The sequence below is a fragment of the Lupinus angustifolius genome, chromosome LG19 (assembly GCF_001865875.1).
Source record: "Lupinus angustifolius cultivar Tanjil chromosome LG19, LupAngTanjil_v1.0, whole genome shotgun sequence".
In the NCBI taxonomy this organism is placed as follows: Eukaryota; Viridiplantae; Streptophyta; class Magnoliopsida; order Fabales; family Fabaceae; genus Lupinus; species Lupinus angustifolius.
Window position 1 is genome coordinate 2,373,611 of NC_032027.1, and position 23,329 is coordinate 2,396,939.

Below are 23,329 nucleotides of genomic sequence, written 5' to 3' on the forward strand. Positions count from 1 at the left end.
TCATAAAGTTATGAAAGTTGTAAGCGATGGTAAAGGTGACACCTTTTTCCTTTATGGCTATGGTGGTACTGGTAAAACATTCATGTGGAAAACATTATCTTCAGCTCTCCGTTCACAAAATCATATTGTTTTAACAGTAGCATCAAGTGGAATAGCTTCTCTATTGTTGCCTGGGGGGAGAACAACACACTCTAAGTTTGCAATACCAGTTCCTACACTAGAGAACTCCACGTGCAATATTCATCAAGGGAGTGAACTTGCAGGGTTATTAAAACAGACAAAATTGATAATTTGGGATGAGGCTCCAATGACACACAAATTTTGTTTTGAAGCCTTGGATAAAACTCTGACAGACATCATGAGTTACAAACACAATGACAATTCAAGTTTTGGTGGAAAAGTCATAATTTTTGGTGGGGACTTTCGCCAAATTCTACCAGTCATTCCAAGAGGTAGTCGATCAAACATTATCAATGCAACAATAAATGCATCATATATTTGGGATAATTGCCATGTATTAACTTTGACAAAAAATATGTGTTTACAAAATAGTTCTGATACCACAAATGAAATACAAACTAAAGAATTTGCTAAATGGATTTTAGATGTTGGTGATGGAAAATTATCTGAACCAAATGATGGTTATGCATCAATCGAGATACCTAATCAATTTCTAATAACAGAATATGATGATCCCATACATGCTATTGTTAAAAGTACATATCCAAATTTAGAAAATGAATACTTGAATGAGGAATTCCTACAATGTAGAGCTATTTTGGCATCAACAATTGAGACAGTCGATGAAATTAATGATTATGTTCTATCATTGATTCCTGGTAAGTGTTTCAATCTTCAAACCTTTACACCAATTATACATGTTACTAGCAAACCATTAACATCTTCTGGGTAAATGCAGGTGAGGAAATAGAATATTTAAGCTCAGATTCTGTTGATAGATCAGAATGTAATGACAATGAAGCTTTGGATGGACTTACTCCTGAGTTTTTGAACTCTCTTAGAACCTCAGGTCTTCCAAACCACAAAATAAAATTGAAAATTGGAACTCCAATAATGCTTATGAGAAATCTAGATCAATCTGAAGGACTATGCAATGGTACAAGAATGATTGTCAACAGGTTGGCAAACCATGTCATTGAAGCAAGGGTAATAACCGGTAGAAATTTTGGCAAGATGTTTTACATTCCGCGTTAGAAAATGAATACTTGAATGAGGAATTCCTACAATGTAGAGCTATTTTGGCATCAATAATTGAGACAATCGATGAAATTAATGATTATGTTCTATCATTGATTCCTGGTAAGTGTTTCAATCTTCAAACCTTTACACCAATTATACATGTTACTAGCAAACCATTAACATCTTCTTTGTAAATGCAGGTGAGGAAATAGAATATTTAAGCTCAGATTCTGTTGATAGATCAGAATGTAATGACAATGAAGCTTTAGATGAACTTACTCCTGAGTTTTTGAACTCTCTTAGAACCTTAGGTCTTCCAAACCACAAAATAAAATTGAAAATTGGAACTCCAATAATGCTTATGAGAAATCTAGATCAATCTGAAGGACTATGCAATGGTACAAGAATGATTGTCAATAGGTTGGCAAACCATGTCATTGAAGCAAGGGTAATAACTGGTAAAATTTTTGGCAAGATGTTTTGCATTCCGCGAATGAGTTTGTCTCCTTCCCATTCACCTTGGCCTTTCAAACTAACATGGAGACAATTTCCATTGATTGTTTCATATGCTATGACAATCAACAAGTCACAAGGTCAATCACTAGCAAGTGTTGGATTATATCTACCTTGACCTGTTTTCAGCCATGGTCAACTGTATGTTGTTTTTTCTAGAGTTCAAACCATTGAAGGACTAAAAATTCTGATACATGACAAGGAAGGAAAACCAAGTAATACTACAATAAATGTGGTCTTTAAGGAGGTTTTCTAGAACCTATGAACAAGTAAGTATATACTCATTATTTTTTCAAATAATCATTTAAATATAATTCCATTTGTATTTAATTAATATTCTTAATTACTATCAGATAAAGTAATATAATATAATTCTTAATAATCGACCATTCATGATTACTAGAGTAATTTCTTGCATTCCTTTCATCACTCAGTTACTAATTTTATTATACTTATTTACCTTGCAGGTTTCCTATATCATACTAGGATGTAAAAGACCATGTACTTTTTGAGTTCATTTGTGTTCAACATATATATTACAATACAAATGTAAACATGTTACTAATATTAATATATATATTATATATATTTATATATAATTTTATTTTTGTTTAATAACATTAAAACATATGCGATATTAATCATGCGAAAGAAAAAATAGTTGCCCCGTGGTAGTTGTCACGTGCGTATGCACGGGTTACTTACTAGTATGATAGATAATTAAGTTCCTTGAGCATGTTGACATGAAAAATATTTCGCGGGGGACTTCAATGATCCTTCTATTTCAATGGAATTATTTTTTCACTATGCAAATTCACTGAAATGGGGCACGTTGACCAAAAAATTATAGAAATGGTGTACCTTTTTGAAAAATTATTTTTGTAGTGTAGTTTTAGTCTTTTCTTTTATCTTTTTGTTCTGACTCCCCCAAACTCGGCAATACGGGAGTGTTACCTATTTTTTTCTCTCTCTCCCCTGAATCGGTAACATTTGGGAGTTTTTCCTAAATCGGCAATAGAGGGAGTTTGTTTTATTTTTTTATCCTTCCCCCTAAATCAGCTACGGGGAGGAGTTTTTTTTGTTTTTTTAATACCTCTCCCTAAATCGGCTGTGGGGGAGGAGTTTTGTTTTTTTTTAATACCTCCCCCTAAATCAGTTATGGAGGGAGATTTTTTTCTTCTTTTTTTTTTGTTTTTTCCTGCAATCCTAACCACACGCCTTCATCAATATTTTTTTGCAATACTAATATTATTAAAAAAAATAAAATATTAAATTTTTAATTTATTAAATCTCAAAAAACTTTAGTGAAGTCTGTGTGATGAAGTGTCACATGGAGGTGATTTTTTCCTTCTTGGTGGTTGAATTATTAATTATTGTTCATTCCGCTGCAAGATTCTCCCTCTAGCATGTGTCGTCAATTGTGGCTCATCATCTTCATCAACTTCATCAACCACAACTTCGTCATCAGTATGTTGCATACCAAAACTGTTTGCAAACGACATAGTAGGACAATAATATTATTGAGAATTGTATGCCGACAATGGTGTACTTGAAGTAGTAGTAAACATTGATGGTAGTGAGATTGAGATCTCAATGACAAATAAGTGTACGAATAATTAAAATTTTCGAACTCATACAATTTCTGTCGTTGAGGAGTAATTGATGAAGTATTTGCTTGAGAATGAGTATTCGCTTGAGTTCATTGCAGAGACTCAATTTCTGGCATATGATAATGATGAGTAGGAGGAACTTCATCGATGTAGGTAGAGTATGCATAAGGGTATAGCTCAGCCAATGCTCACATCATTTCACGACCAGATGAGAAGACGTCACATAAAGATTGTGTGAGATTTACTAAAGAAGCTGGATGACGACTTTGATCACAAATTCTTTTGGCAAATGTGTACTGAAAAAGAATTAAAGAAAATTAGTAGTAAATAATATAATTAAAGATAAAGTTTAATTTATAAAAAAAATGTGATCATTTCATCAAAGTGTGATTCATCTCTAGATATATATCTTCTAGTTTGTTTTAAGTACTACTGCATATCCTCATAGTAATGGTTCAAATGTATGGTATTTACGGGTAAATCATCGACCACATAGTTTTCCCTATTATTCCATATTTGAATCCAGCGACGATGCTTATGAGGCCAATCACAATCACTTTTGCCACGTAAGTCAACTTTATGAAGTTTTTCACAATTCACTATATCTTGTGGAATTGGTTGATCAAAACCAAATTGCCTCATTACCCGATCAGTAGCATGTCATTCCACAATTGTGAAACAAATTAGTGGCGCACGTGATCGGCTTATCTCTGAGAGGTTTGGCAGGAAAGGCAATTGGTAATACGACATCCACACAAACTGGTAGAAATGTTACTAAAAAGTTAATATAAAAAATATACAAACATAAATATACAAACAAAAAGAAAGTTTGTGTTACTATTTTTAATAAATGATATTTTTACACATAATATACCTGATACATGTGCATACGGTCAAACATTGCACGTAAGATATTAACAACATGTCCATGGATGTTGGTGGTGATCAAATGTTGTGATCACCTATTATTAATCATTGTTAGGTAGTAAATATATTTGAATCACTATTGTTAATTAAATATTTACATATGATAATAAAGTAAATATATACTTTTTCACCAATGGATAATAAAGTGTAGTTGTATTGCGCACTCTTGGTGCAAGATTTTGAATGTGATCATATGTCCATGATTGAAGGAGTAGTAGACATCCTCCAATCTCTTTTTTATTACTAATTATTGTTGCACGACATAGTCCTCGATAAAGACAAGTCAATACAACTAAGCCCCAATTGTATTGGAATGTCTTCGTTAAGTCTTCAAGCAAGGGCAAATACATAAGGTTGACTTGGTTACCTGATGTATTCGGCATGAGAAATCCTTCGATAATTCTTAAAATAAATGCTCTAGCGTGTTGTTGAATAACAACTTTATTAGCATTCTCAAGGAGATCACTAAATGTTCTCTCAAGCCAAGTGAGTTACCCTCTACCCCATTAATTCGTTACCTATTGGAACAACACCCAACAACCGGAAGCAAAGTTCTTCCCAATCCGTACTTGTCACTCCGGTAACAACTTGTCTTTCAATTGGAAAGTCAAGTTGGTAAGCCACATCCTCATGAGTGACGGTGGCCTCTCCATATGGAAAGTGAAAAGTGTGTGTTTCTGGTCTCCATCTCTCGATCAATGCTAATAGTAGATGGTTGTTGATTTCTACTACTCTAAGTGTCAACAAGTTACCAAAAACAGTGTTATGGATAACTGACAACACTACCTTAGAAGGTACTGATTGTCAGAAACAAGATCTAGGCCGGAGAGTACATTCAATGTCATTCCAGACATTGTTTCATATATGATCATTTTGCATTGTTAGTAGAGAAATATCAATTGGTCCACGATTAAGGTGCTCAATTAGAAAGTGTAAGATGCGAAGAAAGTGTGAATAGTGGATGAAAATTTAGTGTGAGAGTAAACAAATATGAAACTTGGAGATTTATAGTGATTGTGAGTGAGTGAGATGTATATTCACGTATAGAGATTTATAATGATTATGAGTGAGTGAGATGTATGTTCACATATTGATCATTTTCGAGTGAGTTGTAGAGATCATTTTCGAGTGAGATGTAGAGATCATTTTTTTTAATAATCGGCTACTTAGTGGACAATTTTCTATGGAAAATATTAACAAAAAAATCGGCTACTATGTAGTCGATTTTCTTTCAAAATAAATATACAAAACAATCAGCTACCATTTGGCCGATTTTGTTCAACAAAATTTTAAAATAATTGGCTACCCTTTGGTCGATTTTCATGCATAAAAATCATACTACACTTACAAATTTCATTCACTTTTCAATCATCTAATTTCATTCATTATTATTGGTCAATGATTTAAAATTGTTGTACGGAATCTCTACATTTACATGATTTTTACTACATTTCACATGACAATCACTCACCTATGCATTGTTCAGGAATCTCTGAGTCACGTATGCTTCACTCACCTAACCATTGTTGAGGAATCTTTTATGCTTTGAATGAGTTTCAATGACTTTGAATGCATTGAAACAAAAAATGCATTGAAACAAAACACACCAATCAGCCTTTGAATGCATTGAATCATAGTGATGTATAGCCATTTACTCAAGGAATCTCTGCACTACTTTGCATTATCGTTCACTTACTATTTCTCTGCATGCATTGTCATTCACTATTTCTCTGCATGCATTATTTCTCTTGATTCACGTGAATCACTTTGACCACACACAATCATTAATTTCATTCATTCATTGTTGCATTCATTCATGTTAATTCACATTCATGCATTCATGTTAACGTTAATTCCATTCATTTACGTTAATGTTAATTCCATTCATTCATTCATTGTCATTCACTCAAGTTAATTCCATTTACATTCATTAATTCCATTAATTCATTGTTAATTCCATTCATTCATGTTAATGTTCAACAATTTTACAATATATATTTTATAGTATATTTAGTTATAGTATATATATTTTAAATTATATAAAATATATTAAGTATCTTCATTACATACAATTGAGAGATTCGTGACTACTCATTAAAAATATGAGAGAAGATATAATAGTTCAATAGAATGACACTGTAAAAGTCATGATTAAAATATAAACTACTCTTAGGAAGGTTGCCTAGAACTCTCACCCAATTCTCTAGATCGCAATGGACATGTCTTTCTGTTATTGCCATCGGTTCTACACCAGCACATTTTTTAAGTTGTTCACCTTGAACTTCATCCATCTCATTGTGAATGCATGTAGTCTTTGGTCTTCCAATTGGTTGAAACGCATATTCATAGACCTTCAAAATATATTATCTAGCCAGTAAATTGGTGAGATAAATTGGTTGCAGTCTAAATTCAAAGAAGCACATGTTGCGATAACATGACAGTCACACCAATTGTCGACAAGTTTCACCGTATACAGCCTCACTTGGGGACCAACAGATCTAGATACAACTTCAATTTCAGACACTCCAGTCTCTCGTGACAAATTATGAACCAGTTGACATATAGATTTATATTGATTTTTTTTTAATCACCTTTGTTACTCTTTGCAATATACATGTCCTCCCATAATCATGTTAGAGGCTTCATTTCGATGCTCATTGAACCATTTATTTAGCATGTAGTATGTTGCTCTCACAAATGCAGTGATAGGAAGAGCTCTAGATCCTTTTAGAATACCATTAATGCATTCTGCAAGATTATTAGTCATGTGGTCATATCGTCTCAATTGATCATATGTTTTACTCCATTTCTCTTTTGGAATCTGGTCCAACCATGCTCCAACCCTCAGATTGTTTTGACGCAACAAATTCAGCATTCGCTCGAAACGTGGTCTTATCAACTCATAACCTAAAAAATAAATACAAACCTATTAATATCCATAATATAAAAATATTTCTAAATTTCAAAAATATAAATAGCACATACCCATTTCTACAACTTTGTCTTTGAGATCAGAATCTCAGAATTCCTTATTGAAATTACTAGCAAGATGATGAATAAAATAAACTGATTATGCACTAGATCATCCTGTCAGCTCACTTCGGAGTGCAGCTAATAAACCTGTCCCCCTATCTGATATCATACATAGGTTTGGTTGAGGGGTAATATAAGTCTTAAGATTGTAAAAGAACCGCTATCAAACTTCTTTCATCTCTCCTTCAACAATGGTAAAGGCCACTGGAAATACACGTATGTTTTCATCTTGTGAACTTGTATTAGCAATGTTCCACTATGTTTCTCAGTCAAAAATGTCCCATCCACTTGTAGGATTGGTTTGCAATATGCAAACCCTTCAACACATTGTTTGAAAGTCCAAAATATTCTATCGAGAATGATTCGACTAGGATCTTCCATGCCATCTACCATTTGATGATGTGCTTCATATTTCACAATTGTGTCCAGAGAAAAATGCTATAAAGCATTAATCCAACATGGTAACTCATTATATGACTCTTCCTAGTCACCATAACTTTGGCCAATGTCATTTGTTTTGCAGTCCACACCTTTCTATATGTGACTATATAACCAAAACGACTAACAACCTCCTTAATTAATGCCTTAACTAGTATACTCGGATATGTTGATACCAAATTAACAGCAAGGTCTGAAATGAATGAAGAATTTAATTTACTATGGTCTTGGGAAACTAACATAGATATACAAGTGTGTGTTCCACTAATTTTCTAAGTCTCCCAATAATCGCGCTTAACATTATAAGAAGTGTGAATTCGCCACTCACATCCTGCACCAAAATGTATACACTTGCCAATATATATGTCCAGCCTAGACTCTGTAACAACATAGTCGAACGAATTTTTGATATGAAATTCTCTAATTGCATTTATTGTGGCTTCTTTATATTCAAATTACATGTCAATAAACAAATCATTAATATTCGTTAAACTAGTTGTATGTCCAAAATCACGACCAACTTCAGAATTTGTGTTACGAAAAAATGATGATGGGGTAGTATATGTCATACTACGAGATGAACCATCATCAAACTGAACATCCTCCTCATCACTACACATTTCAATCTCATCTTCATCACTAAAATCGCTAACAATATCTCTCACAATGGCGATCTACATTTAACAATTAATAATATTAAAACAATAATTTGTAACGATTAAATATTATAAACTTAGAAGAATGAGATAAAATGTAGTAATTGAATGATATACTAACCTCTAAAATTGGTGAATGAAATATCTCACTTGAAAGAAAGTTCAGTCTGTAGAGAGAGTAGAGAAATGTTTCTGTAAAGATAGTGAGATTTATGAGTGTATATATAGGGTTAGGGCTTGACGAAAAAATTCAAACAAATAACATATATAAAACTCATGGTGTAGCCTATTCTCACAAGAAATAATTTAAAAAAACATAGGTAAAACTCCTATGTTGTAGCCGATTATAGTAGGAAAATATATAAAAAAAATAAAAAAAAACACTTCCCCGTAGCCGATTTAGGGGAGAGAGATAAAAAAACATACTCCCCCTATTGCCGATTTAGGGGGAAAGAGAGAAAAAAAAAGTATGAAATACTCTCCCCACATTGCCGATTTTGGGAGAGTAAGAATTAAAAAATAAAACTTCTACTGGGCAGCCGAGTTATGTAAGGAGGAAAAGTAAAAAAAATCGGCAATCATATAACTGATTGTAATAAAACTACATTATTCTCGTAATTTTTCAAAAAAGTGCACCAAGACCTTAATTTTTCGGTCAAGGTGCATCATTGAAATGAATTTGTCATTGGTTAAGGTACCTGCCCCCGAGATTTTTTTCCAAAATTTATTACAAGACTCTTTTTACCTTTTTTTCAAGTATATTTATTTTACATTTTTTCAAATATATTTTTTTACCTCCTATAATTTGTATGATCCTTCTAAAAATTATAAATAATAGATCAAGTTATCTTACATATATAAATGTTGATATTGCTTATAATATTATTATATTGATTGAGTTGATAATGATTTTACACTTATGAAATAAATTATGTAAATCTTAGATTGTCTTTGTCAAACTTTGTAGCAAAATTCCTAAGATCCAATGAACTTTTATAAATAATTTAATATTAATATGTATTTTTGTGCAAAAATTTTACCATATAGAATTCAATAAGCAAGAGAAGATTAACTTAGCTTGAGATGTCAACTTCAATATTTTATTGTTGATGTCATTAGTCATTCATGTTTGAAAAACTCTCAAACATCTCCAACTTAAGTGCAACTTTCACAATTGTGAGACAATGAATTGCATATTATTTATTTGGTTGTGTTGTTCATCTAATCTTAACTATTTTGGTTTATTTATTATAGATAGATCATTTTCAACAATGAAAATAACAAACAACAATATATAGTAAGGTAGAAGATGAATTTTCTGTGGACAACTTGATGATTTATATTGAAAATAAAATAGTTGAAAAGTTCACCCATCATTCAATCATCAATAAATTTAGGTTTTTAAAAGAACGAACAATGATACTTTAAATGAGTCTACATTTTTTCTTTATAATTTTTGTTATTCAATTAATTTTACTTATAAATTGCAATTAAATATTATTATCCATCTAAACTTTACATCAAAATCCACCATTAACTTTAACATATTTTTTATGTATGCATATATGCTTAGTATCAATCCATGTTATAATTACATGTTTTACGTGTTCACTTGCTCCTTCCAATTTTACATAAGATAGCTATCTTGGTAATATCTCCTTTCGTTTTCTGTTATTGAAGTTAACTTTTTAGATTTCAATCCATAAAATCCACAATAGAGTAGGCAGTGTGTGGATAAGAATTCAATTCAAGACCCCACATTCTCAATGCTTCCCTTTTTCGATATTGAAATGTTCAATGATTTGATGACCCGAGAATTGTATGTATAAATGATGATATCAACTATGCAGAACAATTAAGGAATAGTAAACCTTTGTTATCAATCATGAAAGTGTTATTCCTTTGTCTTAGTTTTTTCTTTAATTTGTAGTATAACTTTTATGACTGTAAATTGGTACAAATCAGAATTGCTTTTATTAGAAAAATATGAGTAGTAATTGGTTTGAGGAAAAGGGGAGCACATCTGTTATCCCACAAGTTGTGTCACTACATGTACCACTAGCCTGTCATTGGTTGAAAAAATTTATTTAAGTTAAAAAATTAATAGTTAATTATTTTTTAGACCAATCACAGTTAATGGCACATGCAGTGGTACAACTTGTGGGACAGCAGATGTGTACCCTAGGAAAAGTATACTTTGTAATTTGAAGTAAACTCTATTTAACATATCAAAAGTTCAGATTCAGAAGTAATCCCATTTCAATAAAAAAAAACTTCAACTATTGCACTACTATGTTGACATTGCATAAAATATTAATAAAAAAAACTACAAAAATAGGATGCCCCTTTAATTTTACTTGTTTTTTTTCCTTGTTTTTTTTTTGCTGTGCAGAATCTTCTACTCGAGCCTTTATAAAACAAGAACAACTTGTTATTTCTTCAAAAATGGATAAACCAATCTTCATGAGAGAGAGAGAACTTTTGCTTAAAATTAAGCAATAAGCATGTAAAAGTTAATTTATATAATAGAGTATATTTATAACCCTAGACATCATATTTAAGGAACTCAATTATTTATCAATTATGTTAGACTTTGGTACATAAGAGAGCCTATTAACTTATAAGTTAGTTTGTGTTAAGTTTGATTTTTTTTGTATTTTGAAGAAAGGAGTTTATTCTCTTTTGTCTAGTGAATTGGTAGCTTGATAAAACATCTAGACTCCAATCTCTGACCAATTCCCATGGAGCCACAATTTACCCTCAACAACCAATAGTTATTAATTTATTTTAGTATTAGGTAATCCATTAAAAAAATAATTTTGTTTCAGCAGAGAGACAAATCATTATTTTTTGACAAGTTAAATTTTATTAAAAGGGAACAAAATTACAACCATGAATTTACTAAACAAGACACATGGAATAGAATAAAACCCCAACATGAGTCCTGAGATAACATACATTACTTACTCATACATAAAAAAAAGGCATAAAAATAACATTTCAAACACAAAATTGGATTAGGAACCCATACATACTACAACATGATTGTGCCTTTGTGTCTTCCTTTGATCCATAACCAAAAGTTGAATTTCATTTCATCTAGCGACTCCTCCATGCAAACCGCTTTATTATTAAAAATGACATCATTTTGTCCTTTCCAAATCGATCAAATTCCAACCATCCAGAGCACAGAATAAATACCTTTCAAAGCACTACCCTCGATAAAAAATGTTGTAAATAATGAGGTTTACCAGTTGAAGGCAGCACAACCAGTAACCCCAATTAACCATAGAGAAGCTGCTAGAACTTATAAGCAAAATGGCAAGAGAAAAAAAGATGATCTGCTATTTCTGGGTGAGCCTAACACAAAACACGTAAAAGATCATTACCTGAAAAGTCACCACCACTCTTGGATAGATTCCATTTACATGGAATTCTATCTAAAATAAACACGAATCTTTAAGGGTGCCATAGATTTCCAAACCAAATTCCACGTCCTTTTGTCCACTGAGCTAGACTCCTCCGCTTGCCAAATAACTTTATAAGTCGACTTGACCGAATAACACTTAGACACATCATGACTCCATACCCATCTGTCTTCTACCTCCTCCTTTAACTTGGTCGAACTCAAAAGCTTCAAAAACTCCTCTAACAAAGGTTTTTCCCACTCGAAAGGCTTCATTCTTTAAGGAATGTGTCAACCCCGCAACCCCTCCCGCCAGACACCTAACTGCCTAACAAAATGAGAGACAAATTATTGATTTTACTTTTGTGTTTAAGGATAAAAGACTCATCATGTTACATTTAAATGATAAAATAGTCACATTATCTCAATTTTCTTTTGTTTTTTAATATACTTTTCTCTATTATTATTGGAGAGGATGTTGAGCCAATTTACAATCTACTTACGCTTAATTGGGTAATGATAAAGCCCAATACCTAATTGTCATAGGCGGAATGTATAGTGAAGGGAACAGAAACAAAGTACAGAGTCCAATATGAACACGTACAATAATGTGAAATGACAAAAGTAGCAAGAAAACCACAAAAACACAGACCCAACTCTCAATAAAAACAAAATTTATTAGACTCAAGCCCACCAGGAGGGACAAACCTTAAAAACTAGTTAATTTAGCTAATTGTATAATTTTTATTTGTCTATTTTGGTCTTATATTTAATTATTATTTACAACACTTTTGCACACACTAGATGAAAAATATTAGAGTTAAAAAGTATATTAATGACATGAAAGTTAGAGGAAGTTAACTCCACTAAATATATCAATATATAATATCTCATTTTCATAACCAAGTTGATCATGTGGCGTAAGACATTGTTAAATTTTCATAATGATTAAAAGCTCAAATGTTCAATTCCTATGAGCAATACTTATTAAGATTAATAGTTACATACTTTGAAAAAGATTAGATCCTTATCCATAGGTTGAGGAGCTGTTGATTATACAAAAAACATTTTCATTTTTTTGTGATAAAAATATAATATCATGTACACTCAATACAAGAAAAATGTGATATATTTCTCAAAAATTAAATACTCAATTCCAGAAAATAAGAATATGAGTAGGTATACATGATATGCTGTCAACAAGCTAGTAAATGGAAGAGATTTTTCAATGTGTGTCCAAGAATACATATTAAGGATATATAAGATAGTATGCATATATTGCAAAACTAAGAAAATCATATTCCAAAATCCAAACAAACAGTTTTATTATGTAAACTTATTTTCTTAAATATTCATTGGCCAGGCGTTAAAAAATGCAAGAATTTTGGTGAAATTAAAAAGAAAGGTAGATCAATGATTCTGGCCACAGTGAAATATGAAAAGAAAGTTTGGGCTTTTTGGTGTGTTACTGCATTATCTATAGGGGTTTGCTAAAAATAGAGAGGACATATTATTCTAGTGCCTGTGCCTCTTAGAGTTTGAAGCAGGGATTCTGTGGTTCATACTCTTCACTTCACTGATGATGGTGGACTTGATTAGGTTCATATTTGACACAGTACCACGCTTTACCTTAATAGAGTTGAAGTTATTTACTATTATGATTTGGAATTGTGAATGCCATCTTCTAGTATGAAAAAAATGGATGGGATCACCTGTCCCAAAATGGTGTCCTCAATTCTGTCAATGGATTTAATATTTTATTTTTATAAAATAAAATTAAAATAAAGTGTTATTTTTATTGTTGACAAAGAGTGATTGAATTGGGACATAGAGACAGGAACTCCAAAGAACACAAACGCCTGTTCAACAAAAAAAAATCAGTACAAATGATAAGATAATTACTCAAATAATAAATAAAAAGGTAAAAATAAATTATAGATAAATTCATATAGAATGAAACAAACTAAATCATAAATAATAAGATAATAGTAAATTACATTAACATCTCTAAGTTTTAGTGAAATAACATATTGTGAAGAGTAATCCAAATGATATAAGAGATAATATTTTTTCATTATTTTTGGTTCGTTACGAAATGTATTACTCTTATACTGTACTTTAATGAATAAAAAATAATGAAAATGTATTGACTAATATACTATTTTGATTTATTTTAATAATATACAATATTTTCTTTAATTTAATAACATTTATCACTATTTTTATTTAAAATATTACACATATCTCTCTCGTAAGAATAGTCGGATAGATTTTTCACTAACAACGGTAGATTTTTCTTCTTCATAAGCTCCCGTATGAAGTTGTAGATTTTTAGCAAAATTATTTTTCATTCTCAACCACTTCCAAACTAATCACCAATTTAATAAATTAATTCATATAAATAACTTCATACCCATATTTATAATTTAATATATAAAAGTGATTCTTCTTACAACCGGTAATATGTACTTATAATTTAATCAAATTCTTTAAAGTATTTCTCTCTCTGAATTTAGAAAATAAATTGTATCTATCTGTAATTAGATATAGACATATATATTATGAGAAAAAGATGTATATATTGACAGTATAAAAGTTTTTTACACTGTCTATCATTCATTTTTTATTATGTTTGACTTTTCAGAAAAAATAATTCAATTAAATGGTGAATGATACACTAATAATGTATAATTTTTTACACTATACTCTTATATTATATTGTACTAGAAATCTTAATCCATTAAATTATCTAAGGACAAATATAAGTCACTTTCATACTTTAGAGATTAAAATGAGAAAGAAATGAGCCATTAATACAACACCCATTATCAAAACCAAAATTATACGAATTAGCTCCAAATTTTCTACAAATCCACATCTAATATCTAATTTGAATCATTCATCCAAATCTACCATTATTTTTTTACTTTGGAAATATTTACTGAAGTAGCAATGTCCTTGGAATGTTGTTTGCCTCCAAATAGAGTAGTGTATAACTTCCCAGACCATCTTTGCTTTTACGGAAGATCGTACATCTTTACGTCTAAAAAAATCAAATGAAATTCTTCACCCAAAAAATTTCTTGTTTGACGTCTCTAATCCTTTTCTTTTTTTGGATAATCCACACTTGAGGATGATCTATTAAATTCTTGTTTGTTCTGTATTGTCAATCGTATTTTCTTATCTTTTGGGTAATGAACTAATTCATTTCGTGTTGTGTGACTGTCCTCTCTTAACAAACATCACTCCCAAGAATCGAATTATTAACATTATAGTTATTATGGAATTTAGCCGAATCTTATGCTACTAGATCAATGTTTATTAAAAATATTAATAATGTTTTGTATATGAAAAGTTATTCCACCTTTGTACTAATAAATGTTGTTGCCTATTAGTACAACTTTATGGCTATATATATGGAGTTTGATCCTTCATTAAATATGTCTAGTTACTAGTCCCTATCATGATCATGAAGCAATTGTGACTTGTTATTCCTATATCCATTATTGTCAAAGCATACGGTTGATAGAAATAGTTGATGATATTTTTTACCCAAAACTATTTTTTGAACACTGCTCCTAGATTTGACTGGTGGTATACCATGCATGTGAATGTGATTTATTATTTTATTTTGTACATAGTATGTTATATAGAATAAATGTATACAAATGTTAGATTATAGAATTGAGGTGTTCAATAGGATAAGTCTTTTAAAACAGGGTGAGGAAAATATTTATGCATATTGATATTGCAATGCAAAAAGGTAGATTATTGTTGTTGTTGTTATCATTGAATTTGGAGGAGAAAGCTACGTTCTACTTTATTCTCATTGATATAGTATTCTCCTTGATAACATTACGCCATATATACTCCATTTATCATTTCTCTCTCTGTGAATTATATGCAATCATTATCAATTTATCATGGACCTCAATCTTAAATTAGCTTAATCAATGGTTTCGAGTTTAAAATTTGAGTATGCAATCATGTTACTTATTCATAGTGAAAGTTTTGCCATATTAATCCACCTGAACACATATGTTATGTCATTTCATATTTCACTTGCTGTTATCGGTAAAAAAAAAATGGGAGTGGTTTGATAGTAGGGTGTAGGAGGTTGAGGGTGAAGTCTCATCCACAACAAAATACTAACATACTAACAATTGCCGATAAAAAATACTTAATTATTAAACTTTTAACTTCAATATATTTTTTCAACCAACCATAATAAATAAAACTTTTTCGGACAACAGATACACACCATAGTCCTCGTACCCAACAGGCAATATTTTATGTGATAAAAGATAAGTTAGTGCTAGACAAAAGAAAATTGCTATGTAATAGGATTATAGAGTTCTTGTTACCATAGTTCATGTTAGGAAATAATTAAAAGCTAAGGCCCTTGTAGCATGAAACAAATTGAAATAACTAGAACAGTAGTACATTTTGTCTAGTCTTTCTTGTGTATGTTTTTCTCTCTTACATGTAGAGTTAAAAGGATGACACATCAAGAACACAGTTAAACTTGATACCCAAAATGGGAGAAACAATGACTTTTACCATTAATGAAAACACACATGCTATTGTCCCTTAGGGCTACCTATATATTATATCATTATCTTAAGCTCCACAATATATATTCCATCATATTGCATGTAAGAATCTTCAAAGGAAACCTTGTTCGAGGTACTACATATTTTTTTTGTATGGGTAAAACAAATAGTTCTAATGGGTTGTTTTTATGGAAGAAATGTTTTGGAGTAGTTGAGCCTATGATGAAGAAATTGAAGAGTAGTTTCTTATTATTCTCACGTTCAAAAGGAATAAAGCAAGGGCACTTTGTGGTGATTGCAACTGAAGGGTGTAAAAAAGAGAGATTCTTCATTGAGTTGGGATATTTGCATCACCCTGAGTTTGTGAAGTTGTTGAATCAAGCTGAAGAAGAGTTTGGGTTCTCTCAGGTTGGAGCACTTGCAATTCCTTGTGAGCCAGATGAGTTGAAGAGAATCATTGAAAGAAAAAAATGATAGAAGTGTTATCAATATCAATATTTTAAATTGCGGTCACATTTTGTTAATGTGGTTATGTTGTGTTGACTATAATCTCAAGGTGTTGCAAGATAATGTGATCACAATACAATTGCAAGGACTATGAAAACCACAACCTTTTGGCCTAGAATGTGGCCATAGACCTTTATTTAAAACCTTGCTTATTAGGTTAAGCAGTAGAAGGGATATGCATGAACTTTCCTATTTTTTTTATTATTATATTTTGTTGTTGTCTTAATTACCTTCTCCAGCAAGTAGGAATACCTAACACACATTTGTGAGTATTCATCCGAATCCAATTCGAATTTAACGGGGAAACTCGCTTTGACTGAGTTCGAGTTCAGGTTTTTTCATCCATTTCAAATATTGGGTACGAGTTTAGTATAGATGATACCCAATTTATATAATAAATGTCAAATTATAGAATTATCCTCTCTCTATATATATAAATAGCATATGTATAACACTAAAGGGTAAATAGGTCTACTTGAATGATAAGGGACAAGTTTCATTCAAGTTTGATACAGGTTTGGAATACCCGAAACCCAACAGAGCAGAAATGGTAGTCTATTTTTAGCCCTATTACGTTCGAGTTTTAGTTCTGATACAAGATTTCGAGTTCGGTTGGGTAAGCTTAAACAAACCTAATCTCAATTGCCATCCCTATAGTAACAAGGTATAATTCTATGTATGATAAAATGTTACAAGTGGGCACACAAAGTTGCATCCTACTTTGTAATTTTGACTTAATCAGTGAAATAGTACAGCAAGCCTAACTTGTAACTCTTTAAAATAGTATTGTCAAAGTTCCTGAGAATGGTATGATTTGTTAATGAAAAATGCTTTGAGTACAAATACATATAATACAGAACTCAGTACTAATATTTTTGGCCATTGATTGTGAATTTTTCATTAGAGTATCCCATCACTGCAACTCTTTTAAGTAGTATTGTCAAAGTTGGACCAAACAAATCATCAAAATAAAAAGATAAGAACTCCACAAACCAGTGACTCTGGTCCCTTAGAACTTAGATAGGGTGAACAAAGAGGATCAGCTGAATGCTTTGTGTGTCATGAAGTCACCCAGATAAAGTGAAATAAGGTTGTTTCAACATCACTCTCAGTTTATCTCATTTCTATGTCATTGTGTTGTTTCTTTTTCTAAAACTTAATGTTCTAACTTCTAAGTCTTCAGTGTCATTTCTATTATTTAATACCCCATTTTATCCCCCTTATATATATAATATACATATACATAACCAAGAAATAGAGAAAAAACATAAAGGAAAAAAATAAGAGAAAACAAAAAGGATAACAAAACTAGTAGAGAAAATATCTTTCGCAACATTTTTACTGATCCTGCATTCTTGGCACTCCTGCAAACTAGATTGGTCCTGCATTCTTGTTATTTATAATCACTTCTTCCATTAAAAAAACTAGTGAGAAAATATTTTTTGCAATATTATCTTTGTTCAGGTCACTCCGGGATGGGAGCAACATGTTTTGAATACTTTAATCCAAAGTCAATTATTCAAATGCATCAGAGACCTGAAGTAGAAACATTATTTCTCGTGACATTAGATGTGTTCGGCAAAACTACCTTATAGCTTATAGAAACATTCTGAGCTTTAAGAACATATGAGTTTTCATACCAGAAAAGGATGCTGTACTTTTCAAAGAAAATGTAGCTATTATTTAACTTCCATTTTGCCCTTCCTTGTTAGATAATATCCAACTAGTAGAAACTGTTTGGTTCAGATTATTTTAGGAAAAGCAACTATTGTTGCTCCAAAAGGATAACCTACATATGAGATATTTGATAACAACATAAGTTGTTTTATTTAGTTGTTTTTGGGTGAACAAACACTGAACTTTGAACCTGGATTTGTAGGCATCAAGATTATCTGATAATCACTTTGTTTTAGAATCTGAACTAAACACAGTAAACATCTATGTAAAAATATGGTCAAAGTGCAATCTACCAAAGGATTCAGGTGACAACATCTTAAGTATCAGCTACCAAAGGAAACTGCAAAAGCAAGCACATCGACCAATGGTGATATCAAAATAAAAAATCAAATTCTTCAGTTTTTCCAGAGAACATTTTTTTTTTCATTTGAGGGATGAAGGCACTTGTTGGATCCAAAAGTCTTCATTGTCTAAGCTTCAAATCCGTTGCCACCGGAAAGACCTTGCCTCGGTGGTTGAAGATCATGAAGTCTACGTTGGCAGGTAAAGAAACAACCCTGCACCAAAGGAGACAAACTCGGGTGATTGGGATCGAAAATTCAGTGATATTTGCTAGCATAGTGAGAGCAAGCTAGAAAATTCAGAGGTTATATACCTCAACGAGCACAGTACAATCAAAGACAGAAATTAAATCAATTTAAAACATAAAACCCCAAATTGCCCGATACTGTAATCCTATTTGCCGAACATAATAAATACTCACTAGTTTAACCTTACGTGCCAAGAAATATTATGTTTATCTGTTTTCGAACTCCTGACAAGCAAGGTAGAGTAAAGTTGATTTTAGAATATTTCTTGCTTTTAACTTCGTACGATAATGCATATGTTGAAGCTGTGAAAGTAATTTTTTTTAATTCCTCTTACCATAAACACCTCTAGTTCTATTCCTGTATTTCTATAGCTTCACTCGTCTCTATCAAGTATGTTCTATGACAAAATTACCTACAAACAAAACAACAGAACTGGATCATGGTTGACCAAGCTTAAATGGGCAATACTGCGTATGAGCAATTTATGTTGGGTATAGTGCATTCTGGGAAGTATCTCAAAGTTCAAAGCCCACTCGTGTCCAAACTCACTCCAAAGATATAAATATATAGTCTCTAACATAAAATTCAATCTTCCAAAACCAAATTTTCTAAAGCCGGTTCTCCTAAGAAAACCATTCACCGCCAATTACCCAAAAAAGCACACTCGAGTAACTAGAACAAGAGCAATCCAATAATAGGCAACAATGGCAAAACCTAACTCGTACAAACATGCTGTTTCAGTATTAGTTTCCTCAGTTCATATTCACCAATCTTTACAACCCTCTTAACTTTTACACCTCTATTTCCGGGCCCTTTAACTTACTTATTCCCATTCCTCTATCATTTTTGTCCTCTCTTCCACGTAAAGCCTTAATCAAGACAGAACACCATCAGCAACAGAACTTTATTAAGATAGTAAAAAGAAGAGCAATGTTTAACAAGTATAGAACTATAGATCATTAGGAATCATTCCTAGTGCGAAGGATTATATCATAGCTTTTCTTGGAAACAAATGCTAAAAAGTCGTTAGTCCTTTCTTTGAGGTTACAATAACTTTTAGCCTGTAACAAATAATCATAGGTAATATACAACAACAACCAAGTATTTTCCCATTAGGGCTGCCAGCAACATGGATGAAATGATGCCCTATCATAAATCATGTGTATAAACAAACCATTTAAAGGTAAATCCTTCTCAGTTGTTCACTTGTTCTGCCCAGAGTTTGCCTTGGTCTCCCTCTAATTATTGGGCTACCCTCCCTATTGTGGCTTCTACAAGTCTTATCCATTGATGCTTAAAGAGCCAAATCACCTCAAGAATGTTTTACCATCATTTTTACAATAGGTGCTTTCTCGACTTTCTATCCATCCAACACATTCATTCCTGACCCTATCTTGGCCAATTTGTCAAGTGTCAACTCATCCAATGCACACTCTATTATATTGACCTTGTTCTCTTACTGAATTTTTACAACCTAACATTTAGCCTGTATTGCAAGTCTTATAAATGTGCAGAAATTTTTTCCTTAAGCTGGAGTGGTACTTTTCCATCACAAACAACACCTAAAACACTACTCCATTTCATCTACCTCACTTGAATCACATGCTTTACGTCTCCCTGCATTTATCAGTCATCCTCATGTTACAATTCTCTTGCCGCCGAGCTCCCTTTGTCCACGGTCCAGAGACAAAATGTCTACCCAATGGAGCCGGATTACTGAAGTACTAATCCATGTTGCATAAAATGATATCCATCCAATTTACACTTTCAAAATAAAGTTAGATCCTTCCTAGTAAACTTACATTCCACATATCCCATCTTATATCTACTTAAATGAAAGGCTACACCAAAATGAAATAAGAGTGAATTAAAAATCACAAATGTAATTCAAAATTAAAAATCCAAACTAGTATCCAAAGATTGCAAATGTAATTCAAAATAGTCTTTGTCATAAAAAAATGATAAAAAGGACTAATCTGGGTCACTTTTGTTGTTCTGGGACCGACCAAATTGGCACACTCAAAAACATTTAAGGACCAAAATAGGTTTTTACTCATGAAATAAATCACAAACATAAAATTCAGTAAAAAGAGTACAACATTCAAAAACTCATAAACAAAGGAGTTACCTATTGTCTTCAGAGTGAGGATGAATGGACAAAAACTTGGCCGGGAGAGTCAATGCAGCCCAAATACAAATCACTAATCCAAGAAACAGCTCAATCAAAACCTGCATCCCCAAACACAAAAAAAAATCAGATGAAAAACTCAAACATAAAAATCAAATCGTTCAAACCCATTTTTTATTTGGCAAAATCAGAAGCAACCCTAATTAAAAAAACATTTTTTTACATTGAATGGAGGCCCTGAAAACTCTTCCTCTGTGATCTTCAACAAACCCCTATCTGAAACCAAAATTAAGATGAGAACACAAAAAAGGATGAACCGTTGGATTGGGGAAATTGAAGTAGATAAGAAAAGAATATTTTTTTGGAATCATTACATTGGATGGTAGAATAAGCGGCGTGAAATAAAATCAGAATCCCGAAGATTCCCACAGTGAAAACAAAACCCATTGTTGAATTTAGATATTATGTTATCGATGATTGTCTTCGACGACAACAACCTCGAGATTTTCGAGATCAGTGAATCAAGATCTTTACAGTGTACGATGAGGTGTGAGTGTTAATCTCAAAGGTTTAGAATATGAGTTTTGGAGAAGGGAAATTTATTATTTTTAGGGTAATTTGGGCCATCAAAATTTTCAAGTGTATTAATTTGGTTTATTAAAATTTTAGAACATAAAAAATGGTGTTTTTAAAGATATTATATGAAGAAAATTAGATATTTTTATTATTTTCCTGAATTAATAAAAAATGGTTTTGTTGAGCACTGCTTTTATTTATATTTTCTTGGGTAATAATTTAGATTTTTTAGTATTTTAGGACCAAGTACTGAGCTTAATTTTTTGATACTATTTTTTTATCCAAATCTTTATTTTTTTTTGTAAAACTAAGATATTTTATTATTATTTTCAAATTAAATATTCTATAACTTTGCTTTGAGTATTTATTGTTAGTTAAATGATATCATGTCCAATATTGGGTTGCATTCCTCTAACATTTGAATCAACAATTTAGCCTCTTAAATATGATGTGAAATACTAAAATTATTTTACACAACTAATGAATCTAAATCAAAATTTGATCTAGTTTCATGCATATTAGACTTAAAGTGTAAATCTTATAGAGTAGCTTTGTCATTATCATTATCATCTCATGTTATACTAATTTCTAACAATGGTAATTAGTTGTTGGTTTGACAAGTCCTATTTAACTAATAGCATGGACTAAATTCAAAATCTAAAAATATATAGTGTTAAAATATTGTTGAGATAGTTGATTGTTAACTTTTTTGGTTTTCCATTTTTATCATTTCTTCTTTGATATATATAAATTATTGTATCATCTTTCTAATTCAATTAATGAGACATATTATTCAAGGAACAACTCATTCTTCTTTCTTCAAGCTTTGTTTAAGGTTTCTTTTTCACTCTTCTTGTTCATCAAGAATATTCGTCTATGGCTCATACTAAACTTTAACATTGTATTAGAGTATAATTATTTTTTTTGATAGTTTTTGCTTATCCTTCTTTCTTAGTATCACAAGTAGAGGAGTGTCGCAATTCAACACATCATGTCAATCAATCACTGCAGAGATGGTTCCTTCACCTTGTGTTTAACCTTTCATATTTTGTGGAAGAAGAGGCACCTTGTTAAGATCTATCATAAGATCTTCAACACCAAGTAGCAGGTCAACTTTACGTCAGATCCTCCACACCTTCATAACCCTTATCTTTTGTTGCATCAATGAGGTCAATCATCTCATCCTTCTTCTACTCCAATGATAATGTTATCTTCAAGAATTTAGTTTGGGCTTTTCTTTGTTCTGTGAATCATGGTTGAAGGTGCATCATTTGATTTGATAGGTTTTATGTGGAGTTAAATTGGTCCAAGTAAATTTGACCCATAAAAGGTAAAGTTGTGATTTTTATTAGAGGTAAAGGTGTAATTGTTGGTAAAATGGTTGAATCAATTGTTGCAACTTCACTTCTTGAATTGGTGGTCCTGCATGTGGTGGAAATTTGATATGAGATTTGTCTTGAAAGAGACAATCTTTCAATTAGGTTCCAATCAGTTTCTCTGCCTGCTTCAACCAAA

The 23,329-nt window shown here is 31.5% G+C and overlaps 2 protein-coding genes across 2 annotated transcripts; one reads left to right on the forward strand and one right to left on the reverse strand.

The window, feature by feature from the left end:
* On the forward strand, nt 11-1,831 carry LOC109333904 (ATP-dependent DNA helicase pif1-like). Its single transcript, XM_019569488.1, has 4 exons — nt 11-839; nt 920-1,139; nt 1,253-1,320; nt 1,401-1,831. The coding sequence occupies exons 1-4, from the start codon at nt 11-13 to the stop codon at nt 1,829-1,831; spliced, it is 1,548 nt and encodes a 515-aa protein (XP_019425033.1).
* On the reverse strand, nt 18,690-21,854 carry LOC109333733 (membrane magnesium transporter-like). The gene is made up of 4 exons (XM_019569292.1): nt 21,613-21,854; nt 21,462-21,514; nt 21,239-21,339; nt 18,690-19,077 (listed from the first exon to the last, which is right to left on the reverse strand). Exons 1-4 carry the CDS (start codon nt 21,683-21,685, stop codon nt 18,984-18,986), a joined length of 321 nt encoding a protein of 106 aa, XP_019424837.1. The 5' UTR covers nt 21,686-21,854; the 3' UTR covers nt 18,690-18,983.

What these genes read in the sequence shown, in the direction of transcription:
- LOC109333733 (XM_019569292.1), bottom strand. Translation starts at nt 21,685, where the DNA reads ATGGGTTTTGTTTTCACTGTGGGAATCTTCGGGATTCTGATTTTATTT. An exon ending in CGCTTATTCTACCATCCAAT is followed by an intron (nt 21,515 to 21,612) that starts GTAATGATTCCA and finishes TTTTGGTTTCAG; the next exon opens with ATAGGGGTTTGTTGAAGATC. An exon ending in TTTCAGGGCCTCCATTCAAT is followed by an intron (nt 21,340 to 21,461) that starts GTAAAAAAATGT and finishes TTGGGGATGCAG; the next exon opens with GTTTTGATTGAGCTGTTTCT.
- LOC109333904 (XM_019569488.1), top strand. Translation starts at nt 11, where the DNA reads ATGAAAGTTGTAAGCGATGGTAAAGGTGACACCTTTTTCCTTTATGGC. An exon ending in TGTTCTATCATTGATTCCTG is followed by an intron (nt 840 to 919) that starts GTAAGTGTTTCA and finishes GGGTAAATGCAG; the next exon opens with GTGAGGAAATAGAATATTTA. An exon ending in ACAAGAATGATTGTCAACAG is followed by an intron (nt 1,140 to 1,252) that starts GTTGGCAAACCA and finishes CCTACAATGTAG; the next exon opens with AGCTATTTTGGCATCAATAA.